General features: G+C 37.1%; 1 protein-coding gene across 5 annotated transcripts in view; it reads left to right on the top strand.

Moving 5' to 3' along the window:
- CSMD3 (CUB and Sushi multiple domains 3) overlaps nt 1-21,316 on the top strand; it is a 1,109,294-nt gene that overhangs the window by 708,998 nt on the left and 378,980 nt on the right. For all 5 annotated transcript variants that reach the window (XM_084749143.1, XM_084749142.1, XM_084749141.1 and 2 more), the window contains 3 exons: nt 7,029-7,217; nt 16,675-16,791; nt 19,326-19,541. In XM_084749143.1, coding sequence (XP_084605269.1) covers nt 7,029-7,217; nt 16,675-16,791; nt 19,326-19,541 — 522 coding nt within the window. The remainder of the gene's footprint in view (nt 1-7,028; nt 7,218-16,674; nt 16,792-19,325; nt 19,542-21,316) is intronic.

The following is a 21,316-nucleotide window of genomic DNA, read 5'->3' as shown; positions in this document are numbered from 1 at the left end:
CCTCTGCTGCATCCATCTTGCTTTGCCCAGTGTCCATGATGTTCACTGGGTGTCAGTCACAAAACAATTTTAAAGATTAAGTGAAACCATGTGTGCAAGTGTCAGAATAAAGACTTCAATTCAGAAAATTCTTAATAAATGATAGCAGGTTTTTTTTCCTACAAAAACTAAGTAAATGAGGCATAAAAAATGAGAAATTCAGGCCAAATGCATCCCTTCTGCTGTCAAATTTGTCATGCCATAAACCAGTATTGCAGTTACTATTGATGGCCAGTTCCTCAGGAGACAAAGTAGTGGCAGGGAGCAGAGAGGTGGAGGAAAATGAGAGGTACACACTGCTACAGACATGGCAGAATCATACAGGTGCTAACTTAAAATTTTAAACATATCTCTTCTTCCTGTTTTTCTTTAATAGTCTTGCCATCTATTTATGATTATGAGATAATTTCTACTGTTACAACTTCTTTCTTGGCAACAAACAGAAACTTGTTATCAAACAATTCATTAATACATTTTACTAAATGAAACAAATACCCTTGCTAAATGAGCTGTTTTCTAAGTTCAATATCAGTAGATTGTTTCTCCAATCTTTAAAAGTGAATTTGAGCAATCATTGATAGTCTCCCAACCAAAAAAAAAAAAAAACCCAGGGCCAGATGATTTCAGTGCAGAATTCTACCAGACCTTCAAGGGCGAGCTAATACCGATACTCTTCTAGCTACTCCAAAAGATAGAAATGGATGCAATATTACCAAATTCATTCTATGAGGCCATAGTCACATTGATACCTAAACTCACAAAGACTCAACAAAGAAAGAATTTCAGACACATTTCTCTTATGAACATCGATGCAAAAATACTAAATAAAATACTTGCAAAACGAATACAAGAACACATCAAAGATATCATTCATCATGACCAAGTAGGCTTCATTCCAGGCATGCAGGGATGGTTTAATATACAGAAATCCATCAATGTAATCCACCATATAAACAAACTGAAAATAAAAAACCACATGATCATCTCTTTAGATGCAGAGAAAGCATTTGATAAAATCCAACACCCATTCATGTTTAAAGTGTTAGAGAGATCGGGAATACAAGGCACTTTCCTCAACATAATAAAGGCTATATATAGGAAGCCAATAGCCAAAATCAAAGTAAATGGTGAGATACTCAAGGAAATCCCTCTAAAATCAGGAACAAGGCAAGGCTGCCCACTCTCTCCATATCTCTTCAATATAGTACTCGAAGTTCTAGCCAGAGCAATAAGACAACAAAAGGAGATCAAGGTATCCAAATGGGAAAGGAGGAAGTCAAATTATCCCTATTTGCAGATGATATGATAGTGTACCGTCAAAATTCCACCAGAGAACTCCTACAGCTGATAAACACCTTCAGCAAATTGGCTGGATACAAAATTAACTCAAAAAAGTCTGTAGCCTTCCTATACACAAATGACAAGCTTGCAGAGGAAGAAATTAGGAAAGCCACACCCTTCACATTAGCCACAAGCAATACAAAATATTTAGGGATTACTCTGACTAAGCAAGTGAAGCACTTGTTTGAAAAAAATTTCAAAACTCTGAAGAAAGAGATTGAAGATGACATGAGAAGATGGAATGATCTTCCTTCCTCAAGGATCAGGAGAATTAACATAGTAAAAATGGCCATCCTACCAAAAGCAATCTACAGATTCAATGCAATCCCTATCAAAATACCTACACAATTTTTTAAAGATATTGAAAGTTCAATTCTGAACTTCATATGGAAAAACAAAAAACCTAGAATAGCTAAAACAATCTTGTACAATAAAAGGTGCTCCAGAGGAATCTCCATACCTGATCTCAAACTGTACTATAAAGCAATAGTAATTAAAACAGCATGGTACTGGCACAGCAACAGGCTGGTTGATCAGTGGAATCAAATCGAAGACCCAGATATGAACCCACAACCATATGGTCACTTGATTTTTGACAAAGAAGCCAAATCCATTCAATGGAAAAAAGGATAGCATCTTCAACAAATGGTGCTGGTCTAACTGGATGTCTATGTGTAAAAGAAATGCAACTGGACCCATATGTGTCACCTTGCACAACACTCAAATCCAAGTGGATTAAAGACCTCAACATAAAACCAGAGACACTAAGTCACTTAGAAGAAAAAGTAGGGAAGAGCCTGGGACATGTTGGCACAGGAGACAACTTCCTGAACAGAATACCAACAGCCCAGGCCTTAATGTCAACAATTAATAAATGGGACCTCATGAGGCTGAGAAGCTTCTGTAAGGCAGGAGACGCTGTCAAGAGAACAAAGCGACAGCCTACAGACTGGGAAAAGATCTTCACCAACCCTACATCTGACAAAGGTCTAATATCCAAAATATATAAAGAACTCAAGAAATTAAACACCACTAAACCAAATAACCCAATTGAAAAATGGGGCTTGATTTCCTTCATCTGGTTATTTGTACACCACATACTGGCGAAGGTGTGGAGAAAGAGGAACACTCCTTCATTGCTGGTGGGAATGCAAACTAGTACAGCCACTTTGGAAAGCTATCTGGCGCTTTCTCAGAAAAATGGGAATAGGGCTTCCTCAAGACCCAGCTATCCCACTCCTTGGAATATACCCAGAAGATGCACTACCACACAACAGGGACATATGCTCAACCATGTTCATAGGTGCCTTATTCATAATAGCCAGAACCTGGAAACAGCCTAAGTGTCCCTCAGTAGAAGAATGGATAAAGAAACTGTGGTACATATACACTATGGAATACTATTCAGCTATTAAAAACAAGGAATTCCCGAAATTTGTGGACAAATGGATTGAGCTAGAAATGATCATAATGAGTGAGTTAACCCAGAAGCAGAAAGACTCAAAGGGTATATACTCACTTATATCTGCATATTAGCCCAAAGGGCATGTCCCATGAAAGCCTTCACTTACCAGGAAACTGGGACAGAGGGGAGGACATCCCTTTGAGACTCTGGATGAGAGAAGCATGGGAGAATAGCAAAGTAGAAGGATCCAGAGGGTCCTAGAAACCTACAGGTAGAACATTATGGTAGGCAGATTTGGGCCAAGGGGTCCTGCTCAAACTAAGGCCAGCCAAGGACAATACAGGCGGTAAACTTTAAACCCCTACCCAGATCTAGCCAATGGTCAGAGCAGTCTCCACAATTGAGTGAAGAGTGGGACATGACTTTCTCACGTACTCTGGTGCCTCACCTTTGACCATGTCCCCTGGATGGGGAGACCTGGTGGCACTCAGAGGAAGGACAGCAGATTACCAAGAAGAGACTTGATACCCTATGAGCATATACAGGGGGAGGTAATCCCCCTCAGGAACAGTCATAGGGGAGGGGAATAAGGGGAAAATGGGAGGGAGGGAAGAAGGGGAGGATACAAGGGATGGGATAACCATTGAGATGTAACAAGAATAAATTAATAAAAAAATTATTTAAAAAGTGAATTTGACATTTAAATAATTTCTACTTTTAATTCAATTTATTATAAGATATGTGTGCTGCTTTTAACAAAATCTCAGTCATTCAATATTACCAATAAAGACTCAGAAACAAGATGCTGGGGTGAAAGTCTGCTAGCTCAGAGAGGCAGAGAAAGCACCCAGGTGGCCTTCCTCCACAGCCAGTGTCCCACAAAGAAAGGCTTCCTTCTCCTACCATCTGAAACCAGATTCTTCAAACACGATGCTCCTCCTTTTAATTCCTGTGCATCTCTCTATCCGTTCTCCTAACTTTCTCTTCCTCTCTATCTTTTTTTCTATGTTAACTCCATGTCAGATAGTTGCTTGCTCTGCCTCTTGACCTATTGTTGACTTGATTTCATCCTGCTTACAATAAGCAGAACATTCGTGGATTAAAGGTGTGTGCTAGAGCTAAGCCACACCACATCTAAAAACAAGTTTTTTTCCAGTAAACAACAGTCTCAGGTAGAGTCACAGTATGAACAAATAAACTTCAGCACATATATTATTACTCCAGAGAATTCAAAAGTATGGGAGGGTTAATTACAAACATTCTACTGTTCATACCAATGTTCCTCTTTCTTTCATTTTTGTCCCATATATTTTTCCTTTAAGAAAAGAGATAACAAAACTTCTGTTATTAGCCATTCCATGTTACATGTCTGTTCGTGGTGTACTTCTTTGGATCTTTTTTTTTAGTTAATTTATTCAGATTACATCTAAATTGTTAACCCATCCCTTGTATCCTTCCAATCCTCCCTCCATCCCAGTTTTGCCCTATTCCCCTCCCCTAGGTCTGTGACCATGGGGGACCTCCTCCCCCACTGTATGATCATAGGCTATCAAGTCTCATCTTGGTAGCCTGCTTATCATTTCTCTGAGTGCCACCAGGCCTCCCCACCAAGGGGAAGTGGTCAAATATGGGGTACCAGAGTTTGTGGCAGAGTCAGTCCCTGCTCTCCACTCAACTGTGGAGAATGTCCTGTCCATTGGCTAGATCTGAGAAGGGGTTCAATGTTTACTGCATGTATAGTCCTTGGTTGGTGCAGTAGTTTGAGCAGAACCCCTGGGCCCAGATCCATCCATCCTGATGTTCTTCTTGTAGGTCTAGGACCCCTTGGATCCTTCTATTTCCCCATCCTCCCATGCTTCTCTCACCTAGAGTCCCATTAGGATGTTCTCACATCTATCCCAATCTTCTGGTAAGTGAAGACTTTCATGGGACATGCCCCTTGGGCTAGTGTCCAATTATAAGTGAGTATATACCATCTTGGTCTTTCTGCTTCTAACTGAACTCAGTCAGTATGACCATTTCTAGTCTCATGTATTTGTCAACAAATTTCGGGATTGCCTTGTTTTTAATAGCTGAGTAGTATTCCATAGTGTAAATGTACCACAGTCTCTTTTTCCATTTTTTTTTGACTGAGGGAAATTTAGGTTGTTTCCAGGTTCTGGCTATTGTGAGTAAGGCTGCTATGAACATGGTTGAGCATATGTTCTTATTGTGTGCTGGAGCGTTTTCTGGGTATATTACAAAGAGTGGAATAGCTGGGTCTTGAGGAAACCCTGTTCCTAGCTTTCTGAGATACCACCAGATACATTTCCAAAGTGTTTGTACAAGTTTGCATTCCCACCAACAATGAAGGAGGGCCCCACTTTCTCCACATCCTCACCAGCATGTGCTGTCACTTCAGTTTTTGATCTTAGCCACTCTGATGGGTGTAAGATGGAATTGTAGAGTCATTTTGATTTGCATTTCTCTGATGACTAAAGATGCTGAGCATTTCTTTAAGTGTTTCTCAGCTATTCATTATTCCTCTATTTAGTTCTGAGCCCCATTTCTTAATTGGGTTATTGGGTTTGGTGGTGTTTAGTTTCTTGGGTTCTTTATATATTTTGTATATTAGATGTTTATAGATGTAGAGTAGGTGAAGATCTTTTCCCAGTTGTGGGCATTTTGCTTTGTTTTGCTGACAGTATGTTCTACCTTACAGAAGCTTCTCAGCATCATGAAGTTGTACTTTTTATAAACAGCCGTATTATTGAGGAAGCATAGGTGGTAATTCCCTGTCATTTCTAACAGACATAGTCTTAGCAACTTTCTGGTCCTCTGTCGCACAGTCTGTCTCTACAGTCTGTCTCTGCTACTCACCCACAGAAAAAGAACTCCAGGCAACTAAGGAATGCTTAGGGTGGGAGAAATAGCCCTCCACAACAATAAAGCCCCAAATTGGTTATCAAATACCGAATAGTTATTCCTGAGATTATATACATGTAAGCAAGACCGAGCAAGTTATATTTTGTGTATTTGTGTGTGTATGTGAGTTGTGTGTGTGTGTGTGTGTGTGTGTGTGTGTGTGACACAGAAGACAGAGAAAGAGAGAGAGAGGGAAGGAGGGAGAGAAAGGGGAGTGTATTTGAGAGAAGAAAGAGAAAGGAGAAAAGAATATAAGTACATTTTAATAAAAATTAAAATAAAAATAGTTCAAGAAAAGTAAAAAAATATGTGAAACTTGAAACTATTCTACTAATAAGGTAGCAGCACTTTTAATTTTCAACGGATACAAATTTAAACATATTTATAATGTTTCAGAACATAGTTAATTTGTTGTATCAGTGTAATTTTCCCAAGGGAAGGAAAACAGTTTGGGTTATTATGGAGTTTCACCCAAATTTAAATACAGGTATATTTCAAGAATGCTTCTGGGAACTATCTACTAGAAGCTTAAAAATTAGTTCTGAATTAAGCCTTCTTGATTTTTTTGATGATGATAATTTTGACATTATAATGGGTTTTCAACAAATCTATAGCTACAGACAACAACTTCAACACTGTGATACAAGGAATAGGAATGTATAATGAAATCAGAGGTTAAAATATTCAAACAACTTTATTACATGTAGTATTTATCAACCTCACTTTAAAATTCCAATTAAAAAATTCTACAAAAATAAGAAAAGAAGTCAGAGCACTTTTGTGTCATTGGATATAACACAAATATAAACTTCTGAAAATTCTGTTTTCTGGAAATATTTAGAAATCTTTCAGAAAATAGTTGAGCAAATACATTGTAATATAAATTAACAGTTGTTATTAGTATACTAATATCTAATATCCTCTAATTTCTGTAGCATTTCTATTGTTTTAAAACACATATTAAGTACAATTTCAGTAATGTATTATGAATTGTTTCTTTAATCCTTTTCATATATCAAGGATCCATATAGTACAAGGGGGAGGCAATAAAGGAATGACATCCATGTATTTCACTAGTTGGATGGTAAAATGAGGAAATAAAAATTAGCTTAACTTGAAACTATTAAAATCACTTGGCTAGCTAAATTTTACCATAATTCATTTAGTATATCACATCTTCAGGCCCCATAGACACAATTTTTTTAAAGATCATATTATGTTGCTATTTTAGAGATTTAGGTAAAGAAAAGCCAGTTTTTATCTGGTATTCAAGAAGAATATTATAACAAATCTGAGTCCAGTCAATCTCATTCTTGGTTTTCCTACCTGTGTTTCTTAGGTGTTACAGTGAACACATACTCTTGCTTGGACCCTGGCATCCCTGTCCATGGCCGTCGATATGGCCATGATTTCTCCATTGGGTCAACTGTTTCATTTAGCTGTGATCCAGGATACAGACTGAGCCACGAAGAGCCCCTTCTGTGTGAAAAAAACCACTGGTGGAGTCATCCACTCCCAACCTGTGATGGTAAGATCGCGTCCATTTTATAAAATGTGCACCTGGTGGCACTCAGAGGAAGGACAGCAGGTTACCAAGAAGAGACTTGATACCCTATGAGCATATACAGGGGGAGGTAATCCCCCTCAGGAACAGTCACAGGGGAGGAGAGTAAGGAGAAAATGGGAGGGAGGGAAGAATGGGAGGATACAAGGGATGGGATAACCATTGAGATGTAGCAAGAATAAATTAATAAAGGTGAAAAAAATTAAAAATAAATAAATAAATAAATAAATAAATAAATAAATAAACAATGTGCACAGTCATAAACTAAAGAAGTTGATACAGATTCTGTAAACATGAGGCTAAGTATACCTTGAATTTTCACAAATTTTATCAAATATACTTGAAAAGAAAGAATACTGATAGTAAGTAATACTAAAGGGTTAGTATATATATATATATATATATATATATATATATATATATATATATATATATATATATATATATACTGTTTCTTGGAGGAGAACCTCCTACTTTATATTTTGATCATATTCATCTATCTTTCCAATCTCCTCCATGATCCACTATCCTAATACATACCATCCCAAATTGATATCCTGAATTTTAAAGAAAACCCATGAAGTCTCCTTTGTGAAGGGCTGCATATGTCCACTAAAGGATGTTAGTCCTACCAGTGGTCATATCTTTAAAGGAAACAGCCCTTCCTTTCTTGGTAGTTTTTAATGACTAATAGTTCCTCATCTAGGTATGAAACTTCATGACCACTTTCTCCTTTAATTATTGAATATTTTTTCAACCTTGATCTTTGACAGCTCTTGTGTATGATTACCCAACCACTGTGAGTTCATATGTGTGACCGACATGCTGTGTCTAGAAAATAATTTTTTCATCACCTAAAAAATCTGGCTTTTACTATCTTTCCAATCCATTTCCTCCAGTGATTCCTACACCTTAGGAGAAGACAGGATTATATAGATGCTCTGCTTATGATTGAGCACTCCATAGCCATTTATTCTCTGTACATTGACTTATTAAGTTTTTGTGATCATCATCAACTCCTGCAAAAGAAGGTTCACTGATGAAATTTGAAAGACACATTAATCTATGGATATAATGACTGGTCCTTTAGGAGGCAGGTTAATACCACATCACTTTAGCAGAGTAATACTAGTACAATTTCCTCTAAGGCCTATGTCTTGTTTAGAAACAGGCTCTTGGCTCTGATTACTATGCCAGATATAACATCCAACTAACAGAACTGGCCTAACATCCAATTAAAAAGTGGATTTTTTTTTCTTAGAAATTTATGCTGCTAAGCCACTAGTGGGCATGCCTTATCAGGGTAGATCTTTATAATAGTTCTCAGCATTCTCAGCTGGATAAGATTGATGTTTCCTTTCCCCCTCTACTAGTGTGTATAACATCTTACAGCAATTTAAAAGATAACCAGTAAGAGTTAGTCTTCCAGGTGAACACCAGCTTGATCTCTCCATGTTCTCAAATGCAGGATGCCTTTTTGTTTTTCTTTTTGAGGCAAGGTTTCTCCGTGTAACAACCCTGGCTGTCCTGAAACTCACTTTGTAGCACAAGCTGGCCTCGAAATCACAGAGATCCAACTGCCTCTGCCTCCCCAGTTCTGAGATTAAAGGCATGTGCCACAATGTCTGGCTCTACATGATGTCCTACCAATAGTGTTTAACCATCAAATTATAGAGGGTAACTCAGAGCAATGGGAGTAGCCTGTGCTATTTGGAGACTTTTTCATTTCAGTTGCTAACAATGCCATTGACTTAAGCCACTCATGCCGTTTGGCTTTAATAATGGTATCTAAGGAGGGAATCACTGCCTCATTATATGGTAACTATTTAAGTTGGTTTTCAAAATTTGTATGTGTTTATATTTGAAGAACCTCCTATAGCAGTATTTTTTTTTCATGACCTTTTCAGACCTTATCAACTTTAATGTCAACTGTTCTCTATAATTCCTTCCCTCCCTTGCCCTTACATCTTCTGTGCCATTTAACTTTTCATGTTCCACTAGTCTCTTTTAACCCTATAAAAGTGTATTTTATTTTCCTTCCCTTCAAAGCCTTTTCCACGGATATTTGAAATAAAACACACATATCTAAAGCCTAAAAATTCTTTATCCACATGCGTCTGTGTTATCTCATTCACAGTGATTGTTTCCAGCTGTCCATCTACTTGGAATTTTTATAATTTCACTTTTCTTACCAATTGAATAATAAATACTACATTGCATAATGTACAGCATTTTAATTGCCAATTCATCTATTGGTGAATTTTTAATCTGTTTCCATTCCATGGCTGTTGTGATTAGAGCATCAAGGAGCACAAATGAACAGTCACCTCTGTAGAAGGACGCAGAACCTCCTGGTCATATTCCCAAGAGTAGTATAGCTGGATTTTGTGGTACACCTAATTTTAGCTTTTTGAGGAACCATCACACTTATTTCCATTTTAAATGTATTGTGGGCTGGAACAAACCCATGTTGAAAATGCTAATCATGCAAATGTACTGAAGGACTCATGGACGTCCACTCTATCTTAGAAAAAATAGTGGCAGCTATAGAGTGCTTGCAGTATAGAATTTTGGAGCAAATTTATAAAGACTGTTCTATAATGGCACTCAGAGGAAGGACAGCAGGTTACCAAGAAGAGACTTGATACCCTATGAACATATACAGGGGGAGGTAATCCCCCTCAGGAACAGTCATAGGGGAGGGGAATAAGGGGAAAATGGGAGGGAGGGAAGAATAGGAGGATACAAGGGATGGGATAACCATTGAGATGTAACAAGAATAAATTAATAAAGTAAAAAAAAAAGAAAAAAAAGGAAAGTTCTTTGTTATAGCAAATAACATGACAGTAGCCTTTGCTCAGTTTTTTGCTTTTTAAAAATATGACAATTAGTCAAAAGAAATTCAGTTTCTAGCATATAAAATTCTTTTTGAAAAGTACCTCTCCTAAGATTGAGAAGTACTGTCAAATGTGTTTCATCACAAAGTGTAGCCTGTTCAACTCTGTGTTATTTGGTTTCCAGCTAGACTCCTTATTTACAGCATGATTCTCAATTGCCTGGACTTAGTCCTTCTCAAGTGCAATGATGACATTTTTAATTTTATGACGTAATATTTAAGTATTTTCAGCACTATCATAGTTTAATGCTGCCTTATGCCAATTTTTTTTTTTAATCAGAGGGCTCAAACAAAACATCAGCACACCTTCGTTGCATTTGATATGATACCATTTGGATTAGTCAGCATGCTGTGAACGCCAGTGACAAAAGCCATACACTCACTGATCTTAAAAACTAAAAACACAAGTTGGGCACGGTGGTACACACCTTTAATCCCAGCACTCACAGATCACTGTGAGTTCGAGGCCAGCCTGGTCTATATAGTGAGTCCAAGAAAGGGCAGGCAAGGCTACCCAGGGAAATGCTGTCTCAAAAAATAAAAAATAAAAAATAAATGAAAAACAAAAAGAAAAAAGAAAAAGCACAAATTGTGGTTCAGCTCATCAAGTCTAAAAGAGCAGAATGGAATGGCAGTCATGAGTCATAGCTGACAATAAGCAAAAATTCAATTTCCTCTTCCACTGAGGATTTTCTCTGTGTATTTGAGTGACCTAGTGAAACAAGGCTTTTCCAAGGTGAAAGTAGATAAGCATAGAGGGCACCCCAGGAAGACAGCATTTTGTACTTAAATGTTCAAATTTTTAAAAGATTAAGAGCTGTTCAAAGTTTCAGTATGAAAAACCCTAGGAAATATATTTTATTAGTCCATACCCACACCAGTTACAACAGTAAAGGACTTCTAATGCTCTGACTTGTCCGTGTCAGGAGATCATTGTCCCCTAGGGCTGATACAAATGAACATTGCATAAAAATACAAGGTTTGTTAACCATGATAAAGCATTATAGTTGGTGTGAGAAATAAATATTTACCAAGAGAGAAAGGAAAAAGAGGCAACATTACCTTAAAAAGCAGGCAAAGAAAAGTATAGCTATAGTGCCACCATTAATTTTTATTAAGAATTGAGCAGAAAGGGGATGTGTGCTGTCTGACATCTTCTCTGTTGCACGCCTTTCTATCACTCCACCCTGTGGTGGGTGCCTTGCCAGAATACTGGGAAAGAGGAAGTACACAGTCCTGATGAGACAGGAAGTGCTGGGTAGTGTTTGTGGGGTTGGGGGTGTGAATCTCCTCTTTTCTGAGGGGCAAGGGATGAGGGATGGAGGATGAGGGAGGGACATATAGGAGGGACCTGGAGGAGGGGAGTGAGTGGGCTGTGATTGAAATGTAAAATGAATAACTACATAAAAACAACAACAACAACAACAACAACAACAAAGAACAAAGTTCTCATCTCCAAGTGCTGTTACAATTAACCTGGAATTCAATGTATGGCATTTTCCGGCCAAGTCTTTCTTCTGAATTGAGGTTATTACTTGTTGTATCTCCTGTAAGAAATGCATAGTGGGTTTGTGTGTCTTGGGGAAAGGAGTGTAAATTACTGATAGTGGGACTCGTGCACTTCATCTACGTGGATGAATTTTCCGGTTCTGTCTCCATCTTGCTTTATTTTTTTGGTTTGCTACTTTGATTTAGCCCCCACTTTTTGAGACAAGATATACCTACAAAGCATCTAGTGGTCTCCAAACACTGGATTCTCCTATTAGACACTCGGGAGTGCCAGCGTCACAGCTGTGCCCCTAAGCTAGCCTTTCTTAAAGTCCCATAGAGCCCTGTCTTCTGATGGATTCCATCTTGCTCTTTTGACCCTCCACATTATGCATCTGTTAACCATTGGTCTTTGATACTGAGAGGGACTGCACACAAGCTAATTGCATCCAGTTTTTAAGTAGATTACTTCATTTTCTCCTGTGTTAGACTGTAATTGATGGTCCTTTATGAAGTGAGGACATGAACATGCTACTAGTGTGTTGCAACCCATACATGGTGTTCACATGCTTTCATAAACACCTTACACTAATAATACATCATGTTACTGTTTCATTTCTGTTCTATTTATCATTTTTGCTCTGATAAAAATACTAGGACTAGAACAAGTTGTAGAAGAAAGAGTTCATTTTAGCTTACTATTTTGTTTTTTTTTTCTCCTTTATTAATTTATTCTTGTTACATCTCAATGGTTATCCCATCCCTTGTATCCTCCCATTCTTCCCTCCCTCCCATTTTCCCCTTATTCCCCTCCCCTATGACTGTTCCTGAGGGGGACTTCCTCCCCCTGTATATGTTCATAGGGTATCAAGTCTCTTCTTGGTAACCTGCTGTCCTTCCTCTGAGTGCCACCAGGTCTCCCCCTCCAGGGGACATGGTCAAAGGTGAGGCACCTGAGTATGTGAGAAAGTCATATCCCACTCTCCACTCTACTGTGGAGAATGTTCTGTCCATTGGCTAGATCTGGGTAGGGGCTTAAGGTTTACCGCCTGTATTGTCCTTGGCTGGTGCCTTAGTTTGAGCGGGACCCCTGGGCCCAAATCTGCCTATCATAGTGTTCTACTTGTAGGCTTCTAGGACCTTCTGGATCCTTCTACTTTGCCATTCTCCCATGCTTCTCTCATCTAGAGTCCCACTAGAATGTCCTCCCCTCTGTCTCAGTTTCCTGGTAAGTGAAGGCTTTCGTGGGACATGCCTGTTGGGCTAATATGCAGATATAAGTGAGTATATACCATTTGAGTCTTTCTGCTTCTGGGTTAACTCACTCATTATGATCATTTCTAGCTCAATCCATTTATCCACAAATTTCGGGAATTCCTTGTTTTTAATAGCTATATCACAGTTTCTTTATCCATTCTTCTATTGAGGGACACTTAGGCTGTTTCCATGATCTGGCTATTATGAATAAGGCTGCTATGAACATGGTTGAGCAAATTTTCTTGTTGTGTTTAGCTTACTATTTATGGAGGATAGAGTACATAGCATCAAGGACAGCATGGTTGTAACCGTCAGACATGGCAGCAGGATCAAAAAGCTGAGAGTTCACATCTTGAACTACAAGCGTGAAACACAGACTCCAAGTGTGATATAGATGAGACTTTTAAATCTCAAGATTCTCTCTCAGTGATATATGTTCCTCAGCCTGACTGTACTACTTAAAAGTCCCTAAACAACATCACCAATTAGATATCATGTTTTTAAACACCCTAACTTTAGGGAACATTTCTCATTTAAGCCACCAAAAATGTATGCCCCAACATAATGCACAAATCATACAAAATATAAAATCTTAGTGTTTAGTTAATTAAAAGGTGGCTCAGAAATCAAGCAAATCTTGCAGAGGATGTGGACACATTTCTTAGCAACTGAAGCTCAGAACCTTAGGTGTCTCACATTTTAGAGAAACTGATACCATCTTCTAGCCTCAAAGGACACCAGGAACATACATCATGTGTACACAAACAACCAGGAAAACACTCACAGTAATAAATACAAATAAAAACATCTTTAAAACTGGTGGTACACTCCTTCAATCCCAGCACTACGTAGGCAGAGGCAGGCAGATCTCTCTGAGTTTGAGGCCAGCCTGGTCCACAATGAGAGTTCTAGGAAATCCAGGGCTATTAAACAGAGAAACCCTGTCTGGAAAAGCAAAAACAAAGAAACAAAGAAAAAACCCAGCTGGATTTAAAAACTCTTCATGAACTAAATGGTCTTAATATTGAAGATGTCTTATGATTGGGTCTAATTAGCTGTTAATCTCCTCTTTCTACATGTGTTTCATCAAATAGAAGTGGTAGGTTTTATATTGAAAACTAGCATGAGAGATTTATTTATAAATAAGCTGATATTAAGACTTAGCCATTCCACATAAGGTTTTTATATAGAATTAAGATATGTCACTGTGCATTTTAAGAATTCTCATGCTACTCAGTCTCTTATCAATGATAATCTTATTGAGTACATCATTGGCAATTGCAATGTAAAACTATCTCACATAAGAAATGAAAGTTATTAATATGTGCATGCAAATGAGGAGGTTGATGGTGGTGGCGAAAAACAGGCTGAGTAACATACGAAATGACTGGAAATGAGAACATGGAATACACAAATCAGTCAAAATAATACTAATACATTAAAATTAAAAAAGAAACTGGTTTTGAGATAAGAGAATTAAATGACCAACAGAGAAAATGAATGATATTGTCGTTTCTTTCGTAGGTTAGGAGTCTTGATATGTCGTTCAGAATAACCTCAAAATAGAGAGTCCAAGTAATACGCCTGTCTCAAATTTGAGAGTACTTGACCTACAGTCCAGTGTGATTACAATCTCTTCTTTAGTGACACCACTATAAAGTGCATCATATGGGAAGGAGTATTACAAATTAACTACACTCGCTGACCCACTTTCTCTAGGGTTTGTTGTTGCTATTGTCTGAGAAGTTTTGTTCAAATTTCACATCCTTTCAATAAGATAAATGCATTTTAATCCAGCATGTCATTTTTATTAACTACATTTCACTAAACATATCACAGAATCCTTTATTGGTTACGGTTCTTTTTTTCATTTGTTTTCCAGGATAGAGGGTTCGATGGACAAATATAATAAAATTTAAGAAAATAATTCAAAGTTTGGGAATATGGGGTGATGACTTAATGTGTAAAGTACCTTCCAGAGTTCAGATTCCCAGAATCCATGTAAATGCCGGGGACAGAACTGGCACTGCTTGTAATCTTAGTGCTTGGGAGACTACCTAACTAGAGCAGTGGAACCAGAAAGTTCTAGGATCAAAGGAGATAACAGTGCTGAAAGACACATGACTTCAACTGCCAGCCTCCACATACATCAAGCACATAGAAACTCATTTGCATGAACACTTGTATATATCCGCAATATATGTGCATACCACACACACGAGAGAGAGAGAGAGAGAGAGAGAGAGAGAGAGAGAGAGAGAGAGAGAGAAGACAGAGGAGACACTACGGAGAGACGTGACGAGAACACAGACAGACCGATAGACAGAAAGAACCAAAGAATGATAATAGGAAAGTAAATATAATTCATCTTAGTAATATCATTATCAGAAAGACATAGTTAGAATGGTTTATATAGTTGTGAGACGAATCACAACAGCAGCATATAGATTTATGACACATCAAGAGGAAACTGAAAAATCAGTAATTAGCGATGACAGACTGCACCTGCCCCTAAGCATGAGGATAATCTCCCAACTCATGCATGATTTTATAATGATTTGATAATAATATCTATGTTTTGGAAGAATGTGCTTCATTTCAGGAAGATTGCTTGTTAAGTCAACTCCCGAAGAGGTCCTAGTCATCACTTCTGTAGGTGTATGTATGAAAAATAAACACAAAGCTGTGTTTACATTTTCTATAAGTATTAAAGTTCAAGCTTTCATGCTTAAAAACACTTAAGGATCACTGATTCAGCTTTCCCAGTTAGATGGAGTTGTGAGTGGCCAGACTGTCTTGCATCTACCCAGTATCATCACTGATACTTGGAAAGAAAACAATTGTCATGGTGGAAACAAGGACAAAGCTCACTGGAAATGACTATCTCGGGGAAAAGAGGCCTAGAAACATGCTGTGTTTACAGTTCTGACTACCCTGTACATATCCAGAGGAGTTTGCCTTTTCATGTAGAGGAGAATGTAAATCTCACCTATGTCGTTTATTGGTCTCTTTTAATTTTTAAAACAAATAAAATTAAATAACTTGATTTCAATGCGTAATATAGGCCCTGATGACTTTTATATGGTAGAGTATATAAACAGTTGTCCCAAAGTACTTGAATATTGATTCAGTTAATTTATTCAGCGGCAGATCATAAACATTTATTTGCCTTGACTCTTCTGAGATTTTTACTTACAGACTTTATCACCAGGATAGCTGTGCCGCCTGTGTCCCTGCAAGGACCCCACTTTGTTTATGATCTTCATTTCTCAGTGAAATACAGAGCAACAAAGACTTCAAAGCTGCCACATCTTACTTCGCTGCTTTAAAAGGAATCCCATGATGTGTGACACACATCCCTTCAGGAATCTATAGGAAACAATTTTACATAATTAACTCATTTCTTAGCGTTTAATAAGAGAAGCTGCTAAACAATTAATTACTCATGTTTAATTGACCATCAATGTATGCAAATGTTGCTTATAATTAGAAAAGGGTAAAGATATACTTCACATTCAAATGTGCGACACAGGGCTCTGTTCTCTTGGGGCCAGTGATAATTCTGTGAGACTATTAATCCATTTTTCTTCTCTGCTGCTGCAATGGATGAGAGGATTTTGCTGGATTTGAAAGAGGTCTTTACACACTCCTCTTATTACCAGGAAGTTGATTAGACAAACATAATGGGACTCATCCTGCTTCAAGAGAGAGGATGAGAGATTTGTTCAGCCTCTGCCTCTCCAACGGAGACTGATAGTGCTGTTCTCTTTGTGTTTTCAGCGTTGTGTGGAGGAGATGTGAGAGGACCTAGTGGGACAATCTTATCACCTGGTTACCCGGAATTTTATCCAAACTCCCTGAATTGTACATGGACAGTTGATGTAACCCATGGAAAAGGTACTTTTGTTTTATTCAAGAATACTAAATAATCATTTAAGTATTCATTTGGGTCCATTTTTAATTTTAGCCATTTTTAATGTCCAAAACTTGGTAAGTACTAAAGTAAAATTCAATGTGAAAAACATGCACATTTTAAAATCAAATTTTTGCTAGTGTTACACCTGCTTTTTCTTATAGTATAGTAAATAATATTTGGAGTTTTTCATCAATAAAACCTGAAAGAGATCACCATTGTATGGTGCTTAGTTCATATTTGCATATACTTGGTTATAAAGTATTATTATTATTAGAGCTCCATATAATTTATAACCATTCTGTGGACACTTCTATGCCAAATTATTAGGAACAGAACATTATATATGTCTCACATCATAAAGGCAGACCTTAAAATTGTACTTTGTGCATGTAGATGCTCATCTATATCTTTTATAATAAACATCCCAGTGAAAGGTGATGTGGGACTACAGTAGTTACAATTGGTGCTATTCATATTGGACTAGAAAATTAACAAGACAATTCATCAAAAGAGCAGCCCTAGAAAGACTATTATCCACAATATTAAAGTGATGGTGATCCAAAATTATTTACCTGGAAGCAAACACTGGTCTTTAAGTTTTGCTTAAAGTGTCTTGCTTATAACTGTTAACACATTGTTATTATTACATTGTGTTATTACTATTGAAAACCATAATAAATAAAAAGTAAAAAGTAACAATGAAAAAATAATGTTAGAATTTTTAAGTAAAATCTCTTTGGCAAATGTGGATTTGTGTTTTTATTAAAAAAGTGCTTTTAATTTTATTGAGAGGGTAGGGTTATACATGGGTTGCTATAGTTTCCTGTAGTGCCTTAAATACTACTAGCAAAAATCGTTAAAATAAGAATAAGAAAAACAAAGAAGCATTGAGCTTGTTAATATTATAAACCTGGTTTGTGCTGTTTTCTCAGATACAGAAGTTTCTTTGGGAAATTAAAGAAAGCATCCTATTACTTCACTGTGCAGTGGATTAAGGGACTTTAAAATAAACTGCCTAATATTATACAAGAAAATGGAGGGCTACACGCTGTTTGCTATGTAAACAGTGGTTTAATTAACACTTAAGGTTTCATGTCTTTACAGGTTGTAAGTGTTAATTAAATCGGTATTTACATGCCAAGGAATGAGGCTCCAGGTAACTTTCTTTTAAGAGCTAGCAACGTTTACTTGAAGCGCTGTTCCAAAAGCAAGGCAAAGTGACTTGAAGGACTTAAAGTTTGGAGAGGAAGATAGTCTAACCTTTCACAGGCCACATTGATTTCTTCCTATTGGTGTCTAGGAAAAAGATATGGAGAGAGATTCTTTTTATGACCAACTCCTTGGGAAAACCCTAATCATTTCTTACATTGTTGCATAAGCTTGGATCTCTACACCAACTGTTGCACCAATCAAGGACAATGCACGCAGTGAACCTAGATTCCCCTGTTCAGATCTAGCCAATGGACTGCTCATTCTCCACAGTTGTTGGGGGATCAGGGACTGGGTCTGACTTGAACTTTGGTGCCCCGGATTTGATCACTTCCCATTGGTGGGGAGGCTAGGTGGACACACAGAAGAAGGGTGAAGCAGGCTATCCAGATGAGGCCTGATAGGCTGTGATTATATGATGGGGGAGAAAGTGTCATTCTGAAGGAGGTCTAGGGGAGGGGAATAGGGCAGAAAAGGGAGGGAGGGTGTAAAAGGGAAGATACGAGGGAGGGAGTAACAATTGGGATGTAATCTGAATAAATATTTAAAAATGAAAAAACTATAACACAGCCACAGAAACTATAAATAAAAAACAAACATAACCACCAAACAAATTATAATTGTAGGTCTCTTCCTCTGAAGATCATCCAACTGTAAGAATCCTTAGATCTATAATTAAGGAGAAATTATACTTCTTTAACAAATATTAGCTCCCTCTGCTTGCTTGCTTATTTTTTTCTGAACTAGTCTTAGGCTTATTTGAAAGCCGAAAGTTAGTTCATTAAGCACCATTTTTATGCTGTTTGAGGAGACAGGAGACGAAAAAGAAGACTTGTAGGAGGGACTCCAGAAAGCTGCAGAGGATAGATATTTTCCTTGAAACGGTAAAAATAAGATTATTGTTTTTCAGACATTTTCCCATGGTTTCTGGGGTTTGTACAGCATATTGGTCATAACTAAACTGAGAGAAACACAAAGGACAATAATTATGCTGTGCATTTACAATATGTGATAACAGTGTATTTAATTTCCAGAAAAAGCAAGATTTCGGCTGATGGCATTTTTTCCTTTTTTTTTTTTTCCCCTTGGTTTTTCAAGATAGGGTTTCTCTGTGTAGCCTTGGCTGTCCTAGACTCACTTCGTAGACCAGGCTGACCTCAAACTCTTAGCGATCTGCCTGCCTTTTCCTCCGGAGTGCTGGAATTAAAGGCGTGTGCCACCACGCCCGGCGTTGATGGCAGTTTTCTATGGTGTACCAATCTGCTTTGTCCCACGTAAATCTGATATTCCTACTTTTTATTCACAGGTGTGCAGTTCAGCTTCCACACTTTTCATTTAGAAGACCATCATGACTATTTACTCATCACGGAGAATGGTAGCTTTACGCAACCACTGGCACGCCTCACTGGTTCAGAACTTCCGTCGACAATCAATGCTGGTCTTTATGGAAACTTCAGGGCTCAGCTGCGCTTCATTTCAGACTTTTCAATATCATATGAAGGATTCAATATCACATTCTCTGGTGAGACAATAATGAGTTGTGAACCATTTTAGGAAACCTAAAATAATTAAGTTTATAAAATTTTATTAACATGACAAACAAAAAACGGGAAAATTGCACAAAAGATGAAACAGTTTTAAAGTTTAAAAGATTAAAACTTTCAGAAAAGTTGTAATACATTGAAGATTGTCTGTAGCCACACATTATAAAACACTAAAGAAAAGGTGAATAAATAATTAACAAATGAATAAATAATCTAAAATATCATTGAAATTATCACCATTTAATTTCTTTATCTTAAACTCATGTGGCATTATAATGGCCAAAACCATCTAAAATACTTACTGAAATTAAAGTAGGTTTTTCTGTACATAAAAATATTATATAAACATATATATTATAACTAACTATATGTAACTGTACAATACTCTTGTGGTATTTCAGTTAGACTCAAAAAGAAAATGTAATTTAAACTAGTGAAATCTATCTAGTTTTGTGTGTTTTATAAAGATATACTGTCTGATCAAGATAAAAATAAACTTGCTTTTCTTATTTTGGAATATACTCTTTACAAGGAAGAAAGAATAAAAAAAAGGTTTAAAAAAAAAAAGACTTTCATGCACAACAGCATCATTTGAAGGCCAATAATATTGTTAGTTTAACTCCTGGCCTAAAAGTTCATGTGGGGTTGTCACTTTTTCTTTCATTAAAAGAGTAGAATAACCTTTTTTAATGGAAACAATTTATTCTAAGTTGTAGCCCGAATGTGAGGGAGAGAAATGCATCTTTCCCAGCACCTCCCATTGCAGCATCAGTACTTATGGTAAGCATGAAATCAAAGACTATCCTTGCTACGCTCTACAGTGAGCCCTGACTGGCGTTGGACCTGTCCCTGGGGCCGGGAAGCTTATGTTATTGCACTATTTCAATTCCAACGTGAATATCCTACAGATTTCTGGATTCCAGGTTCCATATGCAGTATGACCTGAGTTCCAAGAAAAGTTATTATTAGGCCAAGGAGCATAAACAAGTCCACCTACCACATGAAGTCATACTTTCTAATTATAGTAAGATAAATATATAGCTAGTTCTCTATATAGAAACAAATTAGGAAGTAAATTGTGTGCTGAATTGAGAACACTAAAATTATTACAAATAATGCACATACAACGATGCAAATGTAATTCTATTCTACCATAAAGTTGTTACATGTGTTCATGTACATAAGTGCCAATGTTGTTCTTAAAATCATCATTTAACTGTTTTATGATAATACTTAGCTACTAGTATAACTGCGGTAGTCTATGAATGAGTTTAAATGATTTAATCTAGCTATTTAAGATATAACCAAATAATTCCAGAAAAATTTAACATGAAAAAAAAAAATCCTCGTTTATTTTTACCATAATTACTGGTAGAAAAGAGCACTAGAAATTTCTTTACGGAAGTTGTTTCTTATTAAGCTCCATATAAATTATAATGTTTCAACAACCCTTCTTTTACACCTTGAAAATGGTTTAGTCATGCATTTTCACCACTTTCATTCATTGCCTGGGAATGGCTCCTCTGTAAATCAATCAAGTAATCATTATCAGTGTGGGGGTACTTCAATCTTACATCAGCTTTTCCATCTGAAGACAGATGTTTTTCAGAATGTGGGTTAATTGAATGCCTGATTCTAGAGTCACAAGAGCCATCACCATTTAAATTAAACCGGTTAAGTGAATTGTATTTTTTTTCTTACTGATAATGATTTCATTTCAAATGTTACTTTTGTTTGAAGATACACATCTCTC

Source organism: Acomys minous (genome assembly GCF_964271855.1).
Source record: "Acomys minous genome assembly, chromosome: 12".
In the NCBI taxonomy this organism is placed as follows: Eukaryota; Metazoa; Chordata; class Mammalia; order Rodentia; family Muridae; genus Acomys; species Acomys minous.
Note: the sequence above shows the minus strand (reverse complement) of the source record. Positions and strands in the feature narration are given on the sequence as shown.